The sequence below is a fragment of the Pantherophis guttatus genome, chromosome 4 (assembly GCF_059756535.1).
Source record: "Pantherophis guttatus breed Tessera chromosome 4, ASM5975653v1, whole genome shotgun sequence".
Lineage (NCBI taxonomy): Eukaryota > Metazoa > Chordata > Lepidosauria > Squamata > Colubridae > Pantherophis > Pantherophis guttatus.
The window spans coordinates 36,465,508-36,484,086 of NC_142066.1; the positions used below are offsets into that span (position 1 = coordinate 36,465,508).

General features: G+C 35.3%; 2 protein-coding genes across 4 annotated transcripts in view; both read left to right on the top strand.

The window, feature by feature from the left end:
* The first annotated feature begins 1,611 nt into the window (after positions 1–1,611).
* LOC117669000 (olfactory receptor 14A16-like) overlaps positions 1,612–18,579 on the top strand; it is an 82,071-nt gene continuing 65,103 nt past the window's right edge. For all 3 annotated transcript variants that reach the window (XM_087891954.1, XM_034423091.1, XM_034423089.1), the window contains exons 1-2: positions 1,612–1,682; positions 2,674–2,788. In XM_087891954.1, coding sequence (XP_087748080.1) covers positions 2,767–2,788 — 22 coding nt within the window. In that variant the 5' untranslated portion in view covers positions 1,612–1,682; positions 2,674–2,766. The remainder of the gene's footprint in view (positions 1,683–2,673; positions 2,789–18,579) is intronic.
* Positions 8,935–9,678, top strand: LOC148114011 (olfactory receptor 14J1-like). Its single transcript, XM_087891567.1, has one exon. It carries the CDS (start codon positions 8,935–8,937, stop codon positions 9,676–9,678), a length of 744 nt encoding a protein of 247 aa, XP_087747693.1.

The following is an 18,579-nucleotide window of genomic DNA, read 5'->3' on the forward strand; positions in this document are numbered from 1 at the left end:
AGCTATTTCTGTGGTGCATTGTTGTGCAGCTCACAGCTTGAGTTCATGATCATGAGTTGTGATTTATATCAGTGGTTCTCAACTTCTGATCCACAGACCCCCTGCAGGGCTGCAACGTCATCACAGGGATCTGTGAAGAAATGATATGATTTAAATCTTGAGGTAAGTCTGGGGTGTCTGTGGCCATGATCCATGGCCATAAAAGGTATTTAAAGGGGTCTGTGGTGAAGAAAAGGTTGAGAACCACTGATCTACACCTTATCTAGAACCGATCACAATAGCCACATTGACTCCAACTGGTGGGAAAGTTGGTTCTCAGATGAATTCTGCTGTTAAAGGTTAGTTCAAGAATGGAAAAAGCTGAAATTTGTGGCTCTGGGCAATCTGTATTGTGACTGAAAATCAAGCTGCACAAGTGTTGCCAAATCATGAATGTTTTGGAGAACACTTCATTTCCTGTGTTGTGCACTGCCTACTACTATTTTGTTGCCCCTAAAAGAAAATTGGTTGATTACATTCACTTGAAAACAGTCTACTGTAACCAATGATGTATATTTTTAGATGTATAGTACGTATATTTTTAGTTCTCTGAAATTATATTTCTGCCTGCCCTTCCTTTGGTGATTTGATAAAGGATTTTTCTCTGAGTGGGCTTCTGAAATAATGACTTTCTTCTTGCTTTCATCTCCACTGAAGTTACATTAAAATATTTTGAAAGAAAAATAAAAGTATTATTGATATGATCAAATCTGAAAAATACAGATCCTATTTTTTCTCTCTCTTTCACCATGAAACTCCCAAGCTGATCGTGTTGGATTATGTAATATTTTAGAAAATAGATCTTCAAAAAGAATTAAATAACACTGAAGTTATAATCCTCACTTACCTGGCGGTTAATCTTATCAAATTCAGAATCAGCTACTTCTAAGTAGAAACGTCAGAATTACTCTGTAATTTATAACAGTGCAAATATTGCTTTATGATATCAGTTTCTTTAAACTTAACTGTCAAGTAGATTCTGCACAATCATTTTTATGCTTTCCTTCTGATATCATTGAGAACTTTCATTTGCACTCCTACTGAATTTCTATTATATGTACACTTATGCATGGTTGTTATTCAAAGTTAATCTTCCTTGGGGTTACATGAAACAATTCCCACTGGAGAAAAAACCCTTGGGTTGTGATCATTGTTCCTGGATGAAAACAGTGAATGGAACCAAGTAATAGTCTATATTCATGGCTTTGAAAGCAACTATTTTGACAAGGTGGAAAGGTTGACCAATAATAGCTTTAAACATAATAATACATTATACATGAATCATAGATCAGAGCTTATATAAACATAAAAGAATAAATATACACAATCAAACTCTCATAAGCTTACTAAAAGAATGAACAAAAATTTAAGAATATTTAAAGTTTAAAGGGTGAGGTTTATGAACTTATTCTGCAAAGCTTTGCTTTTTCAGTAATGTGGCAGGTTTTTGTAGCAGCAACCTGAGGTTACCATGGCTGCCTTTTATCTCCAGGCAACTGACATAAGAGTCCAGGCAGATACCATCAGCAGAACATCATAAAGAGCAACCTGTGGTCTTCATGTAGATGGTTTCATCCCAAGTTCAGCTAGCTCAACTGCTTAAGTCAAGGCTTAGACTGAAAGTAATGTTTTATATTGCTTCGGTAGGATTTTGGATTATGCTAATTATTTATAGGTCTCTTTTCTGAAGTTTTAGATTTTATCAATTTCTGTACTTTAAAAAAAACAAATATTTAAAGTGATAGTTTAGATTTTTTTAGTTTGTGAAATATATCTATATTCCTGTTTATTTGAAGTTTATTTGAATGTTTATTTGAAGTTTTGTTGATCCAGCTCAACTTCTGCAATGAAATTAAAGTAGTAATTTCATACAGAGTTTGTTGAATGTAGAGAAGCTTTCAGTAGATAAAGGTCCTTTGAGAGAAAGAAGAGAAGCAGAACTTTTCCATAATTACCTACAGTGAAAAATTATTTTTATTCCTTTGATAATTTGTGTATTGTAGTTGCCTAACCAAAATGGGAATATAATAGGATTAAGCAATAAAAGCTATTCCTCCTTTGTGGCAACCTATTTAAATTAATGGTATTTTACTCATGAGGAAACTTAACTGAGTATGAATAAATCATAGTTATTGTCAGAATCAGAGTATTAAATAATTACAAACTTGTAATTATCTTAAATGATCTAAATTGAATAAGATTAATCCAGGAATGAATTCATAGATCTTCAAAATTTAATATGCTCATAGATTTTTGTGAAAATGTTCAGTTCTGAAATTCTTTGAAAAATGCAGTTTTTAATTAGGTTTTCCAAACCTTGAATTACACAATTTTTGGCTATTACACCATATTTTTGGCTATTACTAACTTACTAACTGCCATTAGTAAATTTCTAGAACGTTCTAGAAATCCTTCAGAATTTCTAGTATTCTATTATATCTTATAAGGTGTATATGGTTAGTAAATAAATGAATAAATATCTACATTTATGCTTGCTGTTTTTCAAAGTCTATTTTCTATGAGGCTACATGAAGTAAAAAAACAACAACTATAAATGTTGGTATCACAGGTGTGTCTCTAAAGAACATGGTGCTTCAATGCTTTTTCAAGGAGTATTCCATAACTATTCCATAGGCCAGTTCCCCATCTGAAAATCTGGTGATGAGTTGATGAAGATTACCAGTTTATGAAGATTCCAAGATTGAACAATTACATTTAGCAACTGGTATGGAATACAGGTGCATGAATAGTAAGTAGTAAAAAAAATACACTAATACATGTAACATCACTACTACATGAGTTGCACTGGTTACCATTTCTGGGTGCAATTCAAGGTTCTGGTGGTCACCTTTAAAGTTTTATGTATTTGTGACAAGGTTACTTGAAAGAACTTCTTTCTTTTTCCAAGACACTCTTCCCACCCAATTTGATTCAGAATGTTCATGCTGCAGATCTCATTAATTAAAGAATGTCAGCTGGTAGGGTCTAGAAGACAAACCCTTCTTATAACAGTCCCTAGACTAATATATGTCAGGTATCTTTCAAATTGTCATCATATCAATTTATCATGATTGTTATAATAATATCTTCCATTTGTAGTTTTAAAGATGGCAATCAGCAGTAGCTATTTTGAGACAGAACACAATTTTAGCTCTTTCCCATCATTTGAGGTATCCCAGTAAATTTTTGGTAAACTTTCAAAATAAAAATCACAACCATAAATGTCTATAAAGAGCTTAGAGTGGAGCAGTGCAGAGTCTGGGGTGAACCAGTGGCAGAGCAGAGGCCAGCTTAATGGCAGCAGCACCCAGGGTAATGCAAAGTAACCAGTGAGAGTAGAGCACCCATGGCACTGTAGAGCAGCTAGTGGTGGAGCCATGGCCAGCTGCAGGGCACAGAGCTGTCAGTGGCAGCATACAGCACCAGTGGCAGCAATAACTAACCAGGCACCCAGGTAGGCAACTATAGGACAAAAGACCAGGTTAAGAGCCCTAGATGCAAAACAATTTCTAAAGAGCAGCCTGAGAATTCCTGGTCTAGCAGTATTGTGAAGAAGGCAGTGCTGGTAAACTGGAAATGTGCGAACAACAGAGTGACAATTGAAAATGGTAGCAATGTGGAAGATGTTAAGGAATTTCAAAACTAGCCACAAAATGAGCTAAATTTCAAAACTAGCCAGGAGAGAATATAAAATAAGCATGATTTCAGCATGAAACTTAAAAGGTTCTAGCCATCCATCAATTAACTTATTTTAACTAAACTTTAAATAAAAACAATTTTATAAAAAGGTTAGATTTTTGAAAGTTACAATTTTTAAATTTGTTTTAATTTTTAGACTTTAATAAAATTTTAAATTGCAGGTTTTACACTTAGACAAGGAAAAAAAAAACCCAAAATGCACAGATATAGAATAGATGGTACCTGGCCCAATACCAATAACTGTGAGAGGAATCTAGGAATGCTAGACAATCATTTAAATGTAAGCCAACAGTGTGGTGTCACCTCCAAAAAGCCAATATAGTCCTAGGCTGTATTAACAGAGGGATAGAATCAAGATTATGTGAATTGTTAGTATTGTTTTATAATGCCTTCATAAGACAACACTTGGAATATCACATCCAGTTTTGGTTACTATGATACAAAAAAAATGTTGAGACTCTCAAAAGAATACAGAGAAGACCAACAAAGATGATTAGAGGACTGGAGGTTAAAACATACGAAGAATAGTTGCAGGAATTGGAGATGTCTAATTTAATAAAAAGAAGGGCTAGAGTTTACATATTAGCAGTCTAAGAGGCTATCACAAAGAAGAGGGGGTGACTTCCGCCTGGCTCTGCAAGCTTTGAAGACGCTCTTTTTTGAGCGCCCGTTCTCTGGTTCCGTAAAAGCCCCAGAACAGCTGAAAAACTGCTGTCTGGAGGCTTGGAACCCTCTCCCCGGGCAAAGGGGAGAGAGAAGAGTCAACAGGCGGGGGTAGAGCCCCCCAAGTGCGCTAGGAGAAATCCTGGGGCGCAAAAGGTGTGGGCTCCCTATTGAAGCCTGTCAAGCCACTCCGGACCAGAGACGACTCCGCTAAAGCGGAGCTAGAAGCTGCGACCAGAATCTGCAGAAAATCAACAGGGGGGACTTTTAACATCTTTACTTTGATAGCAGACAGAGCAAATCAGGAGAAAACAAAAGGAAACTTGCAAGTAACACTTTAACTCCTTTTTAATATGCAGAAAATGGCGCCTGAGGGCGGGAGGAGGAAACTACCAGGGAAAGTGCTCGTTAAGGCTTGTTAACGTTTTACAGCTACTGGATTACACCCTAAAAGAAAGTTTTAAATGGAAGCGACCAGGAAAAGAATTTGGTATTGAGGAAAAGAATTTGGTACTGACTTTAACTAAAATCTGGTCTTTATACTGTGTGGAAAAAAGTTGAATTGTTGTCCTGATAGCTGGATAAATACAAAGTAGCTGAAATATGGCTGACAACAGGGCTGGTGAATCAGCAAATTCTTAAGCCATGACTGTCCAGGCTTTTCAAGAACTTCTAGACTTTTTTACCTCAGCCCTGCTGAATACAATCGAAAGGGCTTTTTCAAAAAATAGGTTGGGAAATTATAAGCAGTTGTTACAGGGACAGCAGGAAATTATTCAGAAGAATTTGTTTTTGGAAGATCAAGAAATGGACAGGATTAAGAGATTGGCTGGTACAGCTAAAACAAAGGTTTTGGTGGACGTTTCCATTCCAATGACAGAAAAGCAACAAATGGTTTCTTTATTGCAAGCTGACAATCTTTATGGCAACAAATTTTGGCTATATTGACAAAGAAATTTATTGAATGATTATACAAGCCAGAAGAGACAAAATGAGGATTTCAAGTTAGAAAATGTGACTTCAAGAAGAGAGCGAGTATTTCAGAAACATCAACCTCAAATTACCATTTTAAAAGTTTCCAAAATAAAACTGGGGGGATTGTTGAAAGAATTTATAAAAAAAAAGGATTGGAAAAAATATAAAAAGAAGTGAAGGACAGAAGATTAAGAAAGATATTTTCCTGTGGATTTTGAAATTGGCATCGGGCAAATATGTGTTTTAATGGTATTAAAAGATTTTTAAAATGTTTAACATAAGGTTATATTATTCTACAAGATATATGAGATAAATTGTATAAGCTTTTAGGATGTCTAACCCTTTGAAGCGAAGAGGATTAATGTTAAACTCAGAATTTTATTGCAAACTGATAATTAGTTTTGGATAGTTAAGGGTTGTTCTTTAAAAAGTTAGAGGTATTAAGATGGTTAATTGAAAAATTGAAAGATACCCTCCTGTAGATTCTGAAATTTATATTTGGTAAATAAGTGTTTTAAAGGTATTAAGAGATTTTTAAAATGTTTAACATAAGACTATATTATTTTAAAAGATATATGAGATAAAATGTGTAATATTTTAAGATGAAAATTTTTTCTTTTTTTCTGGTATAGAAATGGAATTTATTCATGATTTCTATTGTTTGTAAGACTGCTAAAGTATCGGATTATGCATTAAGAAAAAGGTTTTTTTTTTCTATATAAGTAGGAAGAATGAATTTAATTTAATTGGTTTTGAGAATTTATAAAAGGGAGGTTGTTGAATTGGAGCAAAGGGAGTTAAAGAACATGTGGGAGCTTTGAACTTTATAATTTGTTAGTTTATTTTAGCATATGTTTGTTAGATGCTATACTCTGTTTTTGCTCTGGGAAGTCAGGGGTGGGGTGGGGAGGGTGGGATGGGGGGGAAGTGGTGAATAGAGAAATGTTTTAGCAGAAGAAAGTGTATTCTATGAGTAGAATATAGGAGTTGCTCAGATACTAAAGGAGGAAAATATTTCACAGCAAAGAAGTTAGAAAGGAGAGAGGAGGAGCGGGTAGGAAGAGGAGAGGGAGGGAGAGGAATGGAAGAAAGGAGAGGAGGAAGGGAAGAGAAGGGGATAGGAGTAGGAGTGAAGGCGAGAAGGGGGAAAAGAAGAGAGAAGTGGGGGAAAGGGAAAGGAAGTAGGATGAGGTGGGGAAGAGGTAGGAGAAAGTAGGAGGGAAGAGGAGGGAGGGACGGGAAAGAAAGGAGGAGAAGAAGAAGGTTTGTTGTGGAATGAGGGAAGAAAGAGAAGAGCAACTCCGAATGTAATTAAAATGTTTTATTTTAATGCTTTCTTTAAGGGAAACATGTATATGGAGGATTTCTTATGTATAAGAAAATGTACAATTTATGTGGGGAAGGGGAAGGGTGGGGGGGGGAGAAAATTGTATTTCTTATAAAACTTTTTAATAATAAAAAAAAGAAGAAGAAGAAGAGGGGGTAACCTATTCTCTAAAGTACCTGTCTCTAAAGGAAAAGAAACAATGGATGGAAGCTAATCAAGAAGAGAACCAGCCTAGAACTAAAATGGAATTTTCTAACAGTTAGAACAATTAATCAGTGGAACAACTTGCCTCCAGAAGCATTAAGGAGAGATCCAATTTATATCATTGCTCATTATTACTCATCAGTACTCCATCATTACAAGTTTTTAAGAAGAGATTGGACAGCCACTTGTCTAATGGACCAGAAAACCTCCAAGATTTTCCAACTCTGTTATTTTGTTATTCTGATACCTAGTTGTTCTTTGTTTTCCTATTATGAACTAATAAGTTGTCTATTACTGGTTCTTCTGTTTATAATAAACACAAATAATTTATGAATAGAATTTTCTCATAAAAATTCTGTATAATCCTGGAAAAAAGAATGTTTACATTTGCTGATGAAAACAATGGAGACAAACTTGGGCATTTTTTTGAAAAACAGCAGAAGTTAATCTTGTGTTCATGCCTCATAAACTGTAATAGACATTAAAACATAGAAGTTTGTTCAATCTTGGATGATGGACAAAGTCACTGTTTTCCTGTGCATCTGTACATTTTACTAACAATACAGGTAGGTACAATGCCCTTGGTAATCAAGTTGAAGAATTACATCAGCCGCATCAAAACTACTTAGTGTGACTATTCCCTTATGTATACATGCCCTTAGTATTGCTTCCCATGTGGGAGTGAGTTTGAAATGTTGAGATCACTCTATGTGGGTCTCATGAAATTTGCAGCATGATAATATGGGTGACAGTTATGCATTCATTTACTTGGATGCATATATTGCGCTATTCAAACCATCCTTGATATAAATATGAAAGGTAACCTTAGAATACAAATTTTAAGATGGTGTGTTGCAGTTAGAAAATTCAATCCTTTTCTTTCTTTTGGTTTTAACTGTGGTCTTTTAATGCTGAGGTAATGAGAAATGGGGGAAAAATCTGGAGTCAAGATCAGCCAGGTAGCTATAATAGTTTCATTCATTGCTGTTCAAAACCAGGCTTCCTAAGTGTACACTATCCAAGTGTACACTGAATCACAAACTGCAAAGTTTAAATCTGCAATAAGAAATGTGTTGCCTATTTCTTGTGTAAAAGCTGAAGGGAAGCATGTAAGGAAACTCAAAATAAAACTGCCATTTTGTATGCATCAATTTGAGTCAGATTATGGAAGAATAAAACTATAAACAATCTGCTGCCTGAAGCCTTTTTTTCTTTTAAAACTTTCTGTTACTTTTTCATTCTATTGATTTTAATATTTTTTAAAAAGTCAGTTTTTTTTCCAGCAGAATCTCTTTTTTTGATACTTATAAATTGTTAAAACATAAGTCTTTAAAAGTGTATCTCTGATCCTCTCAAGTATTTTTAATGTTTGCTGACATGCTACTGTATTTCTTTTGCTATGCACATGGTGGCAGTGATTACTAAGGCCTGAGAAAATCAGTTTATCAGAGATCAGAGGAGCAATTAGTTTTCATTGTAAAAATTCTTGTGAAGATGGCACTTTTTCATAAGTGATGTGCAGGTAAACATTGAACATGAGATAGGAGATGTGCTCAGAATTTGGAAAATAAATAAAGCATTTTTACAAATAGTGAAGGGGGAAAAAAGTAAGGTTAGTGTTGGTTTTTACTGTTATACTGAACATTATAAAAATTACATTAATTTCAGTAAGATATAAGTCATTTCTTATAGCTAGATATATTCTCAAACAATATATATTAAGCATATAAGAAAAAAGTATAGGGAGAATAAAAAGTTGTTATACAGTTACAAAACATTGTTGCTCTTAGGGGAAAATAAACTTTTCAAAGTAGTAATACGTATATAATTTTTATTTCATCTTCCTACAGCATAATGACATGTTGAACACAACAAATATATTGGATTTTATACTTCTTGGATTTTCTGAAAATCAAGAGGTTCAAATTTTACACAGCAGTGTTTTCTTGATAATGTATCTTTTTGTCCTGGCGGGAAATCTTCTCATTATTTTTTTGGTACTGTTCAATCGTTGTTTGCACACCCCAATGTATTTCTTTCTAATCAATTTATCTATTGGTGACCTTGGTGGGACATCAGCTATTATACCCAAATCTATAGTAAATGCCCTCATGAGCTCCAAATGGATTTCGTATTCTGAATGTGTGACTCAATTGTTTTTCTATCTTTCTTTCTTATCATCAAATTTCTTCCTTCTCACTGTCATGGCCTATGATAGATACATTGCTATATGTCACCCACTGCACTTTGCATCCATAATGAATTGGTCCAGTTGCATTCAAATGGCTGGAGGGGCCTGGGTAGTTGGATTTCTGCACGCAGCTCTTCACACAGGATATATTTTTTCAATGCCTTTCTGCTCCAACACCATCAATCAGTTCTTCTGTGAAGTTCCACAGTTAATCAAGCTCTTTTGTCCCGGTTCTTACCTCGGTGAAACCTGGATACTTATCTTTAGTACAGGCTTAGAAATTGGCTGCCTTTCATTCATTATCTTGTCCTATGTGCGGATTTTTACCACAGTGCTGAGAATGCCCTCAATTGAAAAAAGAGAAAAAGCCTTCTCCACTTGCATCCCCCACCTCATTGTGGTTTCCCTATTAGTTGGCAGTAGCATCTTGGCTCACCTGATACTACCTGCTAACTCTCCATCCAGACTGGACAAAGTGTTTACCACACTATATGCTGTTGTGCCTTCTTTAATGAATCCAATAATCTACAGCATGAGGAACAAAGATGTCAAAATTGCCTTTAGGAAATTGCTTGGTTGACAATTATTTTAGCGAAGAATGATAATTTCTCTTTGATGCACCAATTTGTTCATCACCTTAAATTTGAAATTCAGCAGACTAAGAAGTTGCAGTTAGATAAGGATGACCACCTAAGCACATCCCATTGAACATAAATTGTTTATTTGATGTGTTATAAATTTTAATTTGTTATATCAGACCAAAATAAATGTTTTAAAATATTGGGCCTCTTCTAGTACCAATGTTGGGATTTTGAAATGTGATTAATAAATTGTCTTGATTGGTGATAGTTTACTATTGGCATCCTGAAATTGTGTTAATACGGAACTATAATTAAAAACTAAAGAATATCTGATTAATATTTAAGGAAAATGGCAAATATGGGATAATCAAATAGAAGTAGAAAGACCAGATTAGTCATGAAAAGCCATATGCCTTTTTCTTTAAGAAAAAAATTATCTATGAAGGATTCTGATAATATTCCTGCCTATATATGATTTCTGCTACATCTCAGTCCTTTATCATACTGGCATATCTGGCACACCACTTCTGAGTGGTATTTTTGCATAAAAAAGAATTGTTTTTACAATCAGCATCTTAGACCTGTTTGCTTAATAATAATAATACATTTATTCAAACATCCAGACAAATGTTGAGGTATTGTCTGGGAGCAGGAGCACTTCATCAACTATCCAATGAATCAGTTTATAAAATATTGGTTTTTATTAACATGGGAAAATGGGCAAAAGGTGGAAGTTATGTATATATGCCATTTATAAAGAACCACTTGGAATCAAGACTCAGAGAATGGCCCATTTGGCACCCTGTATCAGTGTAAAGGATTTTAAATTGGGTGTTTTAAATTTTTGGGTTTTAATTTGGCTGAAATTATTTAATAATTTTAATTATTTTTTAAGTGATGTCTATATATTTTTGTGTTTTTAATAGGCTGTACACTGCCCTGAGTCCTTCAGGAGAAGGGCAGTATAGAAATAAAATTATTATTATTATTATTATTATTATTATTATTATTATTATTATTATTATTATTATTATTTATTGGTTAATCTTTAGTGAGATTCACAGCCTATGAGGCTGGTTAATAGCTCAGCAGCTCGAGTCCTAACCAAGGACCTAGGAACTGTTAAGGTATCGTCGGAGGATGTAAGCTGTTCCGAGTAAGGTGGTTTTTTGTAGAGTCAAAATGTTCAAGTCCGGCAAATTTAGAATGTCTAAATAGCGGGGTAGCCCTTTGGGTATTGCTCCAAGGGCTCCAATTACAATCGGGACAACACACGATTTCTTTTTCCACAGTCGCTCAACTTCAATTTGTAAGTCCCGGTACTTTGTGATTTTTTCTTGCTGCTTATCTTCAATTCGTGCATTATTATTATTATTATTATTATTATTATTATTATTATTATTATTATTATTATATTCCATGTGATGTAATACAAAGCAGTCTTTTGATTTCAGTGAGACAGAAAATGTGATAAATAAAATAAGGAACTAGGTAAATTCTCATCTATTGTCCTGCTTCAGGTTTCTTTCTTGCACACAACACACCCACACACCCACCTACCCACCCTCCCACCCACGGTTTGTTGAGAGAATATCAATTTTGATTTCAGGTAGCAGACTTAACAATCTACCCAAGAATGTACCCATATCAGTACTTGGGAGTGCGCCCCCATTATCTTTGAGTGGTGGCACGCTCCGACCCTTCTGGTTCTGTCCGACTGCCCAAGGGTTTGAGAGAGAAGGTCCCTGGGCTTAGGCTGGTTTATTTTAATGCCAGGTCTGTGGTTAACAAAGGTCCTCTCATCCATGAGTTGATTGAGGAGGGGAACACAGACCTGGCTTGCATTACGGAACCCTGGTTGGGCTCGGAGGGAGGGGTCCCTCTGACTGAACTCTGCCCATCAGGTTTTCAGGTGCTACACCAGCCGAGGGCCCAGGGTAGGGGTGGGAGGGTGGCAGTTGTTATTAGGGAGACCCTTGGTCTGCGGGAGGTCACTTTTCCTCAGATAGACGGGTGTGAGTCCCTCCTTATGAGATGGGTCCGCGGGGCGTGGTTATGGCCGTGGTGGTGTGAGGACATTTTCTCCACTTTGCAGGGCATTTTACGGAAGATAAATGTGGATTAAAGTGTTTGAAATGCACCGATAAGGACCAAAATTTTATAAATTGTATCGGAAGAGCTACTGGCCCAGCAGACTGACTTTGGAATTGGTAGGTCACCCTGAACAACTCGAATTTTGAAGCTTTTCATAGCGTGGGAAAGTGGAAGGAGTGAGGGGTGACCAGATAGGCAGTCGCGATTGTGTATTTGGAGCAAATAGCTGCCTTTGTTCTCATTATTACCGTGATCTATGTTTGTTTTTGCTGTGGGATAAAGGCACGAACATCAAAAGACTGGCGGAAAGGGGTTTTTTTCTTGGAGGAATATGTGAATTTTAAGTTGATCTTTTGTTTGTGAAAGTGCCTGAGTCGAAGCGGCAAAACGCATTTCTGGGCAGTGCCTTCCTTCTGTTAGCTTTTTTTTTTTTTTTTTTAAGGGAAATTACGTAAGCTGAATTGAGAATATAAACTTTTATTGTTGGTCCTTTTGAGTGCAATAATAAGCTGTCTCAGCTTCAATTGTGGATTGCTGTCCCTTAATCTTCATTACAGACCCTCTTGGCAAAAGTGGATAATTAAAACTTATTAAAAAATGGCGACCCAACAATCTTTAGAAATGCAACAAGTTGCTGTGGCCTTAACTAAAATTGGTGAAAAGATATCAGGACTGTCAGATAGTACGGATAATATGATATTGGAAATTAAAAGAATGAAGCAAGAAATGAATGAAAATTTTGCAAAGCAAACAGTAGAAATGACAATAATTAAAGATGAAATTGAGCAGATTCATACACATGATGCAAAGATAGATCGGCAAATTGGAGAAATCTTTTTAAAAAATGAACAACAAGATAAAAAAAATTGTCTTTTGGAAGAAGAAGCGAGGAAATATAATCTGGTTATTCGAGGAATTCAAGAAGAAAAAGTGGACAATTTGAAACAACGAGTTTTAAAATGGCTCAATGACCTGGATACACAAATCACATTTACAGCAACAAATCTAGCAAGTGTTTTTAGAATTGGGTTTAAAAGACAAAACGGCTTAAATAGAAATGTACTTGTCAGATTTGCAAATCTTAGTGACAAACTGGAAGTGATGGTGAAAGTGAGAGAGATGGGTGAAGCTTTGAAATTTGAGGAGAAAATTATTCAAGTCTTTCTGGATATATCAAGAGAAGAAAGAGCGTGGAGATTTTTTTTGAAGCCAATTACAAAGGTTCTGAGAGACAATGGAATTAAATATAACTGGAGGCCACCACAGCAACTAAAATTTTTTTATAAAGGAAGAATGCAAATAATTACTTTGGAAACAGATACAGTGTTATACTTACATGAACTTGGATTGATTGTAAAGTATGAGGACATAACAGAGATAAAAGATCAAATGCTCAAGATGGGTGGAACATATGCAAAAACATCAACACCAGAAGAAAAAGGGACTGCTGGAGGACAAGACCCTAAAGGATTAAAGCGGAAGGAAATCTCACCTGCGATGGTTGAACAAAAGAAAAGCCGTGATGATATAATGGGAGATGGAGCGGATAAGAAATTGAAGGATCTTGAAAAAGAATTGCAGGAAGCTGAGTGCGGGGAGAAGTTACCACCCTTTTCTCTGAGAGATGAATTTAAGTAGACTACCCGAAAGAAGTGACCCAACCATTAGCACGTCCCCTCTCCCCCACTCTCTTTATAGAGGCGAAAACCAATTGAGGATGTGGGGGACGAAGATTGTTATTTAATGTTTGATGTGACTTTTGTCCCTTTTTATTTTTTTTTTATTTTTTTTCTTCTATGTTGAATGTTGTTTGGAATGTGGGAGATTGGTGCTGGGATCTGGGCACAGAAAGGAAGAGGAGGGGAAAGGATTAAAAAAGTTACAGTTTAAATGGGTTTAATAAAAATAATGACATGGAATGTGAAGGGTACAGGGAATCAGATCAAGAGAAGATGATTGGAACTTAAAATTAAAAGAGATCTACCAGATATATTATTTTTGCAAGAAACCCATCAGAAATCTGAAGACTCAAATAAAATGTATATAAAGGGTATGCAAATTTATGAAAAATCTTTTGGAACTTCAAAAGCTAGAGGAGTTGCAACATTGATATCAGATAGGGTATATTTTGAAAAAGAACAAGTAATTGTGGATGAAGAAGGAAGATATGTAATAATTGTGGGAAATATTAATGAGGAAAAAGTGACACTGGTTAATTTATATCTACCGAATGAGAAGCAAAAAGAATTTCTTGAAAAAATAACTAAAATTTTGGAAATTGAAAGTGTAGGGAAAGTAATTGTGGCTGGGGATTTTAATTTAATTAGAGATAAAATAGATAGTACTAACCCCACTCGTTGTGGAGGAGCAAATAAAATGGGGACCTTAAATAAATGGATGTTTCAAAACGGCGTAGTGGATGCCTGGAGAGAAGTGAAAGGAACTGAAAGAGTGTACACTTTTTACTCTAAGATATATAATACATATTCAAGAATTGACTATATCTTAGTTTCTAAAGATTTGTTGAATAATGTGGATAAGATAGATGTGGGAATTTTTAAGGATTCTGATCATGCAGAAGTTACGATGGAAATAGATTTTAATTTTGAGAAAAAAGGAAGTTGTTGGAGATATGATGAAAAACTGTATAAAAATGAGGAGGATAAAAAATGAATATTTAAAAAATGGGAAGAATGTTGGAGATTGAATGATAATGGAGAGGTTAAATTTGAAATTGTTTGGGATGCGATGAAAGCAGTGTTTAGAGGGAAAAGTATCAAGTTATCAAGCAGAAAATATAAAAATTATAAAAATAAAATTGAAAAAGATAAAAGCCAGATTAAGGAATTGGAGAATCAATTTTTGCTTACTAAAGAAAATTTTTTTTTGGAGGAACTAAATTTGCTAAAAAATAAATTGATAGAAGAAGATATAGAATTGGTAAAAAAGAATATGAGATATTTAAATAGGAATTTTTTTGAATTTAACAATAAAAACTCTAAGTTATTGGCAAGGATGGCGAAAAATAAAAGAGAGAAGAGAGAAATTGGAGCCCTGATAGATGATAAGGGTATAAGATGCTATAAAAAATTAGAAAAATATGAAGTGGTCAGGAACTTTTTTCAAAATTTATATTTGAAAAAATTAATTGATCAGGAAAAACTGAGAAGTTATTTAGAAAAACATGTTGTGAAAATTGACCAAACATATAAAGACTTGATGGAAGAAGATATAACACAAGATGAGATTAATGGAGTAATACAAAAAATAAAATTAGGGAAAGCTCCAGGTGAAGATGGATTACCTGCTGAGTTTTATAAAGAATTTAAGGAAATAATAATACCAAAATTGCAAAAACTATTTAACGGAATTTTACATGGTGGAGAAGTTCCGTTGTCATGGAACAGAACGGTGTATCTATAATCCCTAAACCAGATAAACACTTAGAAAGGATTGAGTCCTATCGGCCCATCTCCTTAATTAATCAAGATGCAAAGATATTTACCGCCATTATAAGTAATAGATTAAGTAGATTTATAGATAGATATATAAATTATAACCAAGTAGGCTTTGTGAAGGGTAGATAAAGAGTATTAAATATTATAGATGCTGCTGAATATAATGCTGATAAAATAGGTATAGTATCATTAGATATTTTTAAAGCTTTTGACTCTGTACAATGGGAAACTATTAAAACAATTGTTGAGGTACTAGGTTTTGGTAATAAGTTTATACATGTTATTTCAAAACTGTATCAAAAAAGTAGTGCAAGAGTGAAGGTGAACGGAAGGCTGACAGAAGAGATAAGATTGGAAGCGGGTACGAGACAAGGATGTCCCCTGTCTCCAACATTATTTTTATTAGTTATGGAAATTTTGACTAAAATGATAGAAAAAGATGAAGAATTGGAAGGGTATAAGGGATATAAGATAAATCTGTATGCGGATGATACTTTGATTATTTTGAAAGATCTAGAGAAAGATTTGAAAAAGACACATAAGCATTTGGAAGAATTTGAGGAAATGACAGGTTTGAAAATAAATTGGTCAAAATCTGAACTATTAATGAATAATAATGGTAAGGAGTGGGAGAATATGCAAGAACAATTTGGGATAAGGATTAAAAATACATTGAAATATTTGGGCATAACACTTTCACTCAAAGTTAAAGATATGAAAAAACTAAATTATGATGTGGTGATGAATGAAATTGAGAAAAAGATAGATAAATATAAAATGATAAAGTTATCTTGGTTTGGTAGAATTGCAATGTGTAAGATGATGTTGTTGCCAAAGTTTAATTTTTTATTTGAGATGTTACCGTTAAACTTGACAGAGAAAGATATTGAAGGATATCAGGAGAAATTGGATAAATTTTGCAATGGTGGGAAAAGACCTAGATTAGTGAAGAAAATGTGGTATCAAAATCAAAAGGAAGGTGGATTAGGAATCCCCAAACTACTCAATTATTATTGGGCTTATGCTATTCGGACTGTGGTAAAAATATTTAAAGGTGAAGATAGTCATTGGAGAGATTTAGAATTAAAAGACATCAAGAGATTTGGCTCAACATGGTTTTTAGATAAAGCAAAATCAAAATGTGTAATTAATAGCTATTGGTTAAAGGGACTGAGTAAAATTTGGAATAAATTTGTTAAAATTTTAATTCCAGATATAATTTTCTTAGGGAAGACAATTGAAAATTGGCCGATTAAAACTAATATAAGTTGTGATAGGGTAATGGAAGATGAAAATATACAAACTATAATAGATTGGTTAAAAACTTCAGAAAATGAAAGGAGGAAAAAAGAAATCATTGAAAAATTGGGTTTAGGCTGGTTTGAAAAAATACTGATAGAAAAATGGACTAAGAAGGTAAGGGACAATTGTTCGATAAGTAGAAGTAAAACTGAATTTGAACATTTAGTATTCCAAATTATGAAAGATGAAATTGGGCTAAAGGGACTCGTTAGTAAGATATATAAGATTATAAATTTTGATGGAAAACCACAAAGGGTGATGAAGATGAATTGGGAAAAAGAACTTAATATTAAAATATCAGATTTAGATTGGAATGTGAATTGGGAGAGTAGAATTATGAAGACTTTATCTGTAAGGATTAAAGAGCATAATTATAAGGTTGTTTGGAAATGGTATTTGACTCCATTAAGATTGTCATTGATGGATAACAAAATTAGTAAACAATGTTGGAGATGTGATATGGAATTAGGGACTTATGAACATATGTGGTACAAATGTGATAAAGTTAAACAGTTTTGGCAACAATTGGAGGAAATGATATTTGAAATGATGGGGAAAGCAATAATATTGAGACCAGAAACTATATTACTGTTGATAATTAAGGAAATAGAACCAACACAATATGAGAAAGAATTGATTAGAATTATGATTATAATGGGTAGAATTATAATAGCCAGATATTGGAAATTAGATGTGAATTTTAGAATAGAAGAATGGTATTGTGAAATGTGGAAATTAGCTTTAAACAATAAAATGACATGTGATATTAAAATTAGAAATGGTGACTATAAAGAAGATATTTTCTGGAAAATTTGGAAACCATTCATGGACTATGCGCTGGGAAAATTGGATGCTTCGGTACCTGTACTCCGAGAACGTGGATTTTGGCAATCATGAGGATATATCCGAAGAACCAAATCTTCCTTTCTTATGTATAGCACAGGGTGAAATATTGTATATGTTGTTTGTAATGTTAGTAATTAAAAAATTTAAAAAAAAAGAGATGGGTCCGCAAGGGCAGTTGGGCCTGTTGATTACATACCTATCTCCCAGCTGCATATCAACAGCCCTGCCTGGGCTGCTCGATGCTCTCTCAAGGTTGGTGGTTGAGTTCCCTAAACTTATTGTTCTGGGGGACTTTAATCTGCCATCCCTGGGTGGAGCATTGGGGGCAGCCCGGGAGTTCACGGCTTCCATGGCAGCCATGGACCTGACCCAGATAATTCAGGACCCGACTCATGAGGGGGAGCACACCCCCGATCTTGTTTTTATCTCAGAACAGTGGCATGATGATCTTGGTGGGGGAGTACCAGTTATTCATCCCCTGTCATGGACCGATCATTATCTCCTGCAGCTGGGCTTCCAGAATGCCAAACCCCCCCCACTGGGATGCGGGACCAACCATCTGCTTCTGCTCCAGGTGCCTGATGGACCTGGAGAGGTTCCAGATGGAGCTTGGGACAATACCTCTCCTCTCTCCCATGCCCTGGTCAAGGCTCTGGTGGATGCCTGGGAAAAGGTGGCCTCCTGGGCACTCAACCGTGTCGTGCCTTTGCAGCCTCTGACTCGATGCAGATCCCGATTGGCTCCTTGGTTCACGGAGGAGCTCCGGGAGATGAAGCGCCATAGGAGAGGCCTAGAGAGCGGTTGGAGAGCCAGTCATTCCGAATCTGACCATTCCCAGTTGAGATCGTTCACACGATCTTATCTGGTGGCAATGGAGGTGGCAAAGCAGGCATACTTCTCTGCCCTCATCGCATCCACAGATAATTGCCCTGCTGCCCTGTTCAGGGTATCCCGCTCCCTCCTGAATTGGAGGCCAGGGGAGGATCCTTTGCAGAGACGTGCCAAGGAGTTTAGTCAGCATCTGCTGGATAAGATAAGATCTCTCAGATTCGGGATGGTCTGGACTCTGACTGGGCAGGGTCTGATGGTGAGGAGGCAGCCGGTCTTGGGATTTGGGAGGAGTTAGATCCTATCACCCCTGAGGAAGTGGACAGGATTATGGGAAGGCTGAGTGCCACCACGTGTGTACTCAATCCATGT

Excerpts from the sequence above, each read along its gene's own strand:
- LOC148114011 (XM_087891567.1), top strand. The coding sequence starts at position 8,935 with ATGTATTTCTTTCTAATCAATTTATCTATTGGTGACCTTGGTGGGACA.